General features: G+C 35.8%; 1 protein-coding gene across 8 annotated transcripts in view; it reads right to left on the reverse strand.

Moving 5' to 3' along the window:
* Positions 1 to 8,630, reverse strand: part of LOC110111316 (UBP1-associated protein 2A) — a 36,611-nt gene extending 27,981 nt beyond the window's left edge. For 4 of the 8 annotated variants that reach the window (XR_003702764.1, XM_028700071.1, XM_028700079.1 and 1 more), the window contains exon 1: positions 7,201 to 8,630. Coding sequence is in view for 7 of the 8 variants with exons in the window: in XM_028700071.1 (XP_028555904.1) it covers positions 7,205 to 8,533 (1,329 nt within the window). In the remaining variant the exon portion in view is untranslated. The remainder of the gene's footprint in view (positions 1 to 7,200) is intronic. The other 4 variants (XM_028700076.1, XM_028700064.1, XM_028700081.1 and 1 more) reach the window with 2 other exon arrangements.
* Between the last annotated feature and the right edge of the window lie 396 nt (positions 8,631 to 9,026).

The raw sequence follows: 9,026 nt of genomic DNA on the forward strand, positions 1-9,026 counted from the left end.
TATGATGCCAAATGTTGGCCTTTAAAAGAGAAACATAATACTAAGTTAAGTGTGGCAGAGATGAGGATGCTCAGGTGGATGAGTGGCTTTACCCTTAGAGATAGGATACGAAATGAGCATATACGTGAAAAGGTTGGAGTAGCTCCAGTAGAAGATAAGATTAGAGAAAGTCCCCTTAGATGGTTTGGTCACATAAAACGGCGGCCTTGTGATGACCCGGTTAGGAGAGTAGAGGTATTAGATTTGACTTATGTTAAGAAAGGTAGGGGTAGACCTAAAAAGACTTGGTTAGAAAATATTAGGAATGACCTTTCTTATTAGATTTAAACGAGAATTTGACTTTTAATAGGACACAATGGAGAAAAAGGATTCATGTAGCCGACCCCACGTAGTGGGATAAAGGCTTGATGTTGTTGTTGTTGTTGTTGTTGGTTAATTTTCATACAACTCTTTGCCTAAGCAAGTGGAATGCTGAGAATTCTTGCAACTAACTTGGAATTGATGCATAATTTTATAAAAGATTAAACTTTAGTAAATTCTCTTTATAATCCTGTGTAACTCTTATTTTGTATCACATCAAATGGTCTACAAAAAGCTTGTGGCTTTCTTCAACCCAATGCAAAAACAAAGAAAGATAGTCAAAAAAAAATTAAAAAAAAAAGAAAGATAGTCATGAACTAAAGGTACTTGTCAAGTGAATATAAAACAAATAAACGGTCTAAATATAGAAAAAAAAAACTGTAGTAGTGTAGGAGCATTAAACAGAATTTGATTCCGACGGTGCAGCAAAATGCAGCCTGTACAAAGGTACATAGAGAGATTATTAAAAGTCCTACACACTAAAATCAAGGTGACTAATTCGAAGTTCCATATTGTATATTAAACTAAAACAGCAAACGTAAAACCATCAATATTAGTTTATAGAAGATGATAAACTTGAAGTGTTACAATCAAAAGAAAATCTAATAGGAAAGAATGTGAGGAAAGCATCTACTCAAAAATTATGACCGTAAAAAAAATTGTTGTAAATCAAAGTATAAAACTAAAATTAAAGTTAATTAGAATAAACAAAGACTGCAACTTCAAGGAAGTAAATTAATATTTAGGTTAAATAAACAACAAAAACCTGCAGCACCTGGTCAAGCATCAATAAATAAAGAAAAAGAATTTAATACAAATAATATGATTATGATTTCCAGGGTTAGTTGCATAAAAGAATAGCATTGGAAAGCTAAGAATGATAATTGGCAAGAATAACAAGTGAATGGCATTATCCCAACATTTAAGTGTTGTCTTTGTAGCTCCTTTTTGGGCCCGTATTGCAAGTAGAGTTAACTATAAATTTTGCAAGCATTTATAATTTTATATACAACGTTTGGCCAATTTATTTTCATCTACCTTTTTTGTTTTCTCCCATGGCCTTCGCGATGATTCCATCTACCCATCATACCATATCATCTAAACTTACTCACGCATATTTAAACCATCAATTCTATTTTCTACAACTTTATCCTTAATGAGGCGGATCCCATCATCAATCTAATAAGAACCATTTTACATTCTATTGTTCCAAATTTCACCACACATTCATACTAACATTCACATTTCTATCACACTCGATTATTATTGATTTCTAAGTTGTGCAACACTTGAATCCATATAGCATAGTTGGATATATCATCATTTTACAAAATTTACCCCCAGTCAAAAAAAATTTCTAGCTCTGCCCTAAGTACCATTGTGTTCTTCCATCACATGCAACTTTCAAACTTTAATTGTATTGTTTACATTCTCCTTAACATTCCGATTCTTTGCAATAATAAACACAAGATACCAAAACATATCAAGTCATTTTAGCCTCTAATTTGGTTGATTGATCAGTATAAAAAAACTAACATAAAAAAAAATTACATATTATTTCATTAGAAAATACCATGCTCCAAAATACCTCAATTGAAATATTATCATGAGAATTTCCAAGAAAAATATTCAAAGAAAATAAAATTAAAATTGATCTTAATATAGTCATATTTTGTTTGGTAATACTTTAATCAAAGCATAACTACTTCCAATTTTAGCATTGCTCCATCATACAAATGCTCAACAACTTAAATGCAGATGTTTTACAATTTCTTACTTCTATATGCACCAGATAAATTCTCTTGGTATTTGATCATGAGGCTTTCAAGATAAATAAAACTATATGATCTCTTTCAATGATGTCTATAACTTTTCAATTAACTGGCTCAATATAATAATCGCTTCCATACTTTTACTTGGCCATCATTGGACAACTCTCTCACATAGTTTCAATGAAATAGCACACATTCTTAATTTCTATGTAATCACCACAATCTTAAATACCCTTTTTTGTCTCAATAAATGGGTAAAAATGTTTGTTAAATCATTTGACGTCTTACTCACAAAACTCCAAATCTTAATAGGCATCTTTTCTAGGCCTCTAGTTTAACTTTTATGAATCTTCTTTAAAGTTGACTAAACGTCATTTTTATGCTCATCTAACAAGCCTTGACGTACATTTTGCCCCTTCGAAGAAATATCTAATTGTTTTGCAAAAAAAAAAAATCCATTATCATGAACATCTCATCATCAAATAAATTGTATTACATTTACTGTTTGTACGCTTAATATAATAAGACATATTATATCATCTTCATATGCCTGATTTATTTTTGCAAATCTTGATCATGTCATTGAATCAAACCTATTACATAAATCATCACAATTTATCACCAATATGAATCTTGCCATCGTCTTTTCACTTCTTGTATTTTTTGTATATCTATTATACTTCAATAAATGACTTTCCTATCATTCTTTAAAGGCAGATGTCTATGCATAGGCCAAGCATACATAATATAAATTATATAAAAGGAATTATAATTATCAAAGCACATAAAAATCTACTTGATTGAACTAAATAGGATTAGTTGTATCATTGCTTTATTTTATTTTTCATTTTTTATAAAATTCAATCTTATTTGGGTCCACCTGCACAATTCATGCTTTTAGAAAAGACCCCTAACTTTATGAAACAGGTCGATACAATATTAGGTGCACATTCAAATTTATAGAAATAAGCTTCATGGTTAAAGGAAACAAAACAAAATTATACAGTCATGCTACCATATTTCTCATGTCTTTAACATATGTTCAAGAAACAAGAAAAAGAAATGAAAATAGATATAGACAAGACATTGTGCGGTGCTGACAAGTTTCTAGAAGGTAAAAAGTAGTGGTTTTGCTATAGTTTTTTTCCCTTGCTTCGGAAGCAACAAAAGGAGAGAGGGTGGAGGAAAGGAGCCCATGTTTTAAAGAGGAGGATTCTAGGAGATAAAAAAGTTTGCAATGGTAGTGTATGCTGTTTAATGGAGGGGAGAAATATGGTACTAACATATGTACAGAAAACAGCAACAAATTGAGTCTAGCATCTTATGTAGAGCATTTGACCTTATGTGGAAAGCAACAGCCGCTCCCCTACACTTACTCAAAAACACCAGGTTGGGTGATACGGAAGAAGCATCATTATGTAGCTTTTCCATAGTGGATTGGTGACAACCCACCACAGGGGCGATACAAGAGACCCACTGATGTGATACCAAGTGAATACAAGAATTGCCAATCAAGAGATTAATAAAAGTTATTAAATTTGCATACTAACCATAAAGTTTAGCGTACTCAAATAGAGATTCAAGAAGATGTCATGAAAAATTAAGCCATAGCATTCGATTACACTTGGAGATTACAAGAGCTTTGCAAAAGAATAACCAAAAGAAATCTAATAATGCAAATAGCCATGATAAACAAGGCCTCACGTTTAAAATATAGATCCTTCACCTTGAGATCCTTTAATCAACTCTTGAACGTGGCGGTTAGCGAAAGAGGATCATAAAAAAACTTAGAGATACACCACTATTACACGAAATGCCAAGAGGACTCGTCGCCGGGGAAGAAGTGGGAGTTGGAGAAGCAGGTGGATGGCCGTTGATGGCCCACTCGTAGTCCGAGAATTGATCGTCGAGGATGTCCACGAGATGGGGGAGGATCCGGTTCAAGTAATCTTCAGCGGTGTCATCAAAACCAAATCCGACGTCGAAGAATGGGGATCGAGTGATGTGGATGTCTCCGTGGGCGTCGAGTATGAATCCGCTATCAACTTCGGGATCCGCCATGCATCATTTGCATGTAGAGGATAGAGCACAATGAGAAACCCAAGAGATGAGAGGTGGTGGCCGGTTTGGAGAGGTGGAGGGGAGAAGCTAGGGTTCTTGGTGGAACTAGATTTGGTTGGGGTGGATGGGATTGCCTCTAAATCTGAAATTATTCTCATATTTAGATTAATTTGGGAGGGAAGCAATTTGAAATTTGATTTCAAATGGAGTACAATTAATGCCTTGATGGAGGAGTAATGTGGGGGAGCCAAGGAAGGGGAGGCCGACGGTATAGAGAGAGAGAGGGGATTGGGGTTTTATTCTAAAAACTGAAATTAATTTCAGTTTTAGAGAGTTGGGAAAGAAATTATTTGAAATCAAATTTGGATTCCAAATAAAGAGAGAGGGTTAATACTCATTCAATGGGGAGAGCCAATTAAAGGCCGGCGGCATCAATGAGGAGGAGGGGATTGGGGAGGATGAGGGGGAGTTTCCAATTAGGTGGTGATAACTAGGAAAGAAGATTTATGAAATCCAATTATATTTAATTTGAAATAGAATTCAACATAAAAACTTTCCTAAAATGGATTCCCTAATTTGGAAGGAATCTGAAATTTGAAATTCAAATTTCAAATTTGAAAGCTAGCGGAGAGAGAGGTGGTGGGTGTATGACGGGAGGCCGGTGGCAAGGTGGCCGGCCGGTGGTGTGAAAACAACCGACAGCAAGAGCTCCAAGGGGCGGCGGTAAAGGGGGCTGGGGTCAGGTTCTTCAGGCCAAGAGCTTTATGTGGTCTTCTCTTGAGGTGGAAGGGGAAGTGGTTGGAGGAGAAAGATAAGATGATTAGGAAGTACGAACCTTACTCCTTCAACCAATAGAACTCACAAAAAGATCTAATGGCTCACAAAGAGATCTAGAGAAGCTTTGAGAACTCACAAAGAAAACAATAAGATAAAAATTTTCATTCAACAACTAACTCCTCTTGCATGACATGAGGCCTCTTATAAGGGGTCAAAATAAAATAAAATGGAAATGACACAAATGCCCTCAGGGCTACATAAGTGACTCAATACCCACAGGGGCAAAATAGGAAAAGAAATACAAGCATAAATAAAATGCAAAATAAATCAAAAATAGAGGCTCTGGATCGTAGCCGTCGATCTGCGTCTCTGGCGATGGTACACGTGTCGAAATTTGATGTCCTCATCACCCACCACCACAACTAAAGTAGGTAGGTGCCACAAACAAGGCCTATGTACAAAGTCTGAAAAGAGAAAGAAGGAGAATATGAGGAAAAGAAGAAAGGGAGGGTTCTAAACTTCTAATGGTGGAAAATTGTATTAATCAATCTCAATATGATGAGCGGAGAAAGGGTTTGTCATGGTTGGAAGATCAGAAAATAGAACAACTGTCACTCGCACACCTGATAAGCTTATTTTCTTGCATCAAATTTAAGGGGGGTTATAATATTGATGACACACTAATACTAAAATTTTGGTTAATAGAACCCAAAAAAAAACTTTTCAAGTTAGATCATTTGTCACCTTATCTTTTGCTCCACTAAGAATTGTGTTGCATAGAAAGTTATAACAACTTCCGTTTTGCACGTAAACATTATAATGAGGCAGATCAAATTTAACTAGCATATAAAATGAGCCAAAAGCCAGCCAAAAATCAATACAAAGTTCATATTTTCTAATTAAACAAAGAATTCAATGAAATTAAATTTTTAAGAAAATAATTTTAAAAATAAGCACCACAAAACAGCAAAAATCATGCATTCAACAGAATGAAAATATTAATGATATAAAAAATCAATTAAGTAATTAACTTGACATTCATCAGGTTCCAACATTTCCAACTTGAGTATATCTAATGCCACAGACACCTGCAAGAAATGAGGGGCCCATTGCCTTTCTAATATCATCCGCTAACTGATCATTTCTGAAGTTAAAGCAAAATAAAAAAGAGTAATTGATCTAAAACTATATTTTCCCGAATATTCATACCTGTATTAACCGCTAGCTTCTAACATACATTAAATTCATCGGTCAAATTCCAAGGCAACAGTCATTTTGCTTCTAGTTTACAAGAAAGGTCAGATATAACCTTGATTTGCTAGTTGTCAGCTAAAAAAAAAAACCTTGATTTGCTAAAACATCTTCATATACTGAAGAAATTATGTTTCATTTATCTCTTGAATAATAGTAAACTCCCATTATAAACTGATCTTTCCAAGAAAATTTTAATATACACACAAAAACATATTAACGATGGTCCATGGTTCATTATTCCAAGATTTTCCACCAAATACGATATTAAGCACACGGTTCAACATACCATTCAAAATGCACAAATTACCAAACAAATTGTCACAAAAAACCTTTGGATACAGACAACTTTGTTATGAGGCTAAATGTTCTTCTACAACATTTGGAAATTTAGTAAGTTGAAGTCCATGCCAAGCAATTGTGATAAAAATGAACTCAATAGAATGGATAATCTCAACCACAGTCTAGCCAACAAAAAATTCTGGTTTACCCCACTGGGATTAAATAAAGCTTTTCTCTTTCTTTCACTCCAGTGTAATAACTAAAGAATAGCTAGAGATAATAAGCTAGATGTATTTGTCAACCATAAAACAAAAGATGGCACATAAACATAGCAAGAATTAATAGACAGTGTCGGAATAAACATTGCACTAGATTGAAAAGTAAAGTGTACACCAAAATGCAAGCCCATGAAGTTAACATTAAACATCCTCGACACAAAAATAAAGGCATAACAAAATTGAAATTTTGTATCATATATTAAACTAAAATATTTCCCCACGTAGTGGGATAAAGGCTTGATGTTGTTGTTATGTTATATTAAACTAAAATATCAAATCAAGAAAAACATAACACAAAAAATCATAAAATCAAATTAGTATCATCAAAAGAGATGTAATAATCAAAAGGATGAATAGCTAGGAAAATGTAAGTTAAAGTATAAAAACAATAAGATTCATAAATTTTCAAAATCTGTTACCATACTACTGAGGGAAGCCCCTAAAAAAGCCAGTTGCTGGTGTCAGTGAAAATGATTGCCCCAATTGAGATCCTCTATAAGATAAACCGGCACTTTCTTGTGTCCTAAAATTCTCAAACACGTTATAACCTCCCAAGCCAACTCCAACACTCCCATGACCCTGTTCTCCATAACCGTGTGCCCCATAACCCTGTCCCGGAGGTATAACCAAATTAGCAGTGGGATTAAATGCGGCCAAGGCAGCAGGATTCAATGCAGCAAAGGAATTTGGATTCAAAGCTGTATTTGTAAGAAGTTGGTTCTGAACCAACATGTTGTAGGCTGGATTATGGCCGAGCATAGCCGCATTCTGTGCTTCAGCCACAGCATTTAGTGATGGCTGCTGATTGACTACAGGCAGGCTTTGAGGTGGCACGGGATTAGCAGGTAATTTTCCCTTTTGTGAAAGATCACCAACTAGCTTACAATACAGCTGACGCCCCTCAAAGTTCTTGTATGGCTCCTGCAGGGCCCTGTTTGCCCCATCCCGTGTCTTGTAAACGAAAATAGCGAAACCATTCCACTTTCCAGTCAGCGTATCAGAACCCGAAGGGCCAATCTCTATTTCTCCAAAAGTAGCAAAGTAAGCTTTGAGCTTGTCGTGGGATGCGTCAGCGGGGACATTGCTCACATAAACCCTCCGCTGGGCCAAATCTGTGGAGCTGCTTGCAGGTGAATCATGGCGAATTGCGGCTAGCTGACATAAGGCCATGCGAGCTCCAATCTTCTTCTCGGGCTGTTTGAGAGCCTTAACAGCGCCACTGCGAGTGGAAAAGACGACGAACCCATAACCCTTGTTGCGACCGGTAGCGTTGTCAAATATGACATGGCAGTCAACGAGAGGGCCGTAATGGCGGAAGACCTCGTGCAGGGTTTCTGAAGTAACGTCATAGCCAAAGCGATGGACGAATATGTTGCGGTGGGCGATGTCATGTTCGGCTACTGACCGGATGTGGGAGAGGAGGCTGGGATCGTCGGCAGCGGAGTTGGCGAGTAAGGTGATGAGCTGTTCCTTCGTGTACGGCTCAAGAAGGCGCTGGATATCCTCGGGAGTGGGCTTTTCTTCCTCCTCTTCGCTCTGGTCGCTGGGGTCACTGCCGGCGCTGAGGTCGCTGGGATCACTTCCGGCGCTGTGGTCGCTGGGGTCATTGTCTTCCGGTTCCGGTGGGTTAGATAGATTCTGCTGCTGCTTCTTCCTTTTCAACCCCGCTTGAATGCTTTTTACCTTCTCGATATTATTATCACTTCGATTGTTTTTCCGGCCCTTCGTCGATGTCACTCGTGGCTTTCCCATCGTTAGGGTTAGGGTTTAGGAGTGGTGGGAGAAATGAGCCGACCTTGAAAGAAGGAAATTTCTAACTCAAACTAAGCGGTTCAAGCAATTCCAGGAGGTTGAGCACTGTGCTTAAGCGGATAAATTAATAAAATTAAAGTTATACCAGATTTTTAATATAAAATATATATTAAAATAAAATTAAAATAATATTTTTATTTTAAAACTAATAAAATTTAAACTTTATTTATAATATCAATTTAAAAATGAACTTAATGATTTCAAATATATACTATATAATTTATAAAAAAAATCCTCTCATAATTTTTATCCAAGTTAATAGAGAGATTAAGAAAAATGATAGTCACTAGTTAGTGACAAGAAATTTGTTCTTTTAAACTCAATAATCCTGTGAGATAATTTTAAATTTTACACTAATTTCGATTGTGAGATTTTCATTAAAAATTCAAGTGAATCAATAAGCCAAAATTCTCATTTCAGCTTGATTTTTTTT

This window comes from Dendrobium catenatum, unplaced genomic scaffold (assembly GCF_001605985.2).
Source record: "Dendrobium catenatum unplaced genomic scaffold, ASM160598v2 fragScaff_scaffold_133, whole genome shotgun sequence".
Lineage (NCBI taxonomy): Eukaryota > Viridiplantae > Streptophyta > Magnoliopsida > Asparagales > Orchidaceae > Dendrobium > Dendrobium catenatum.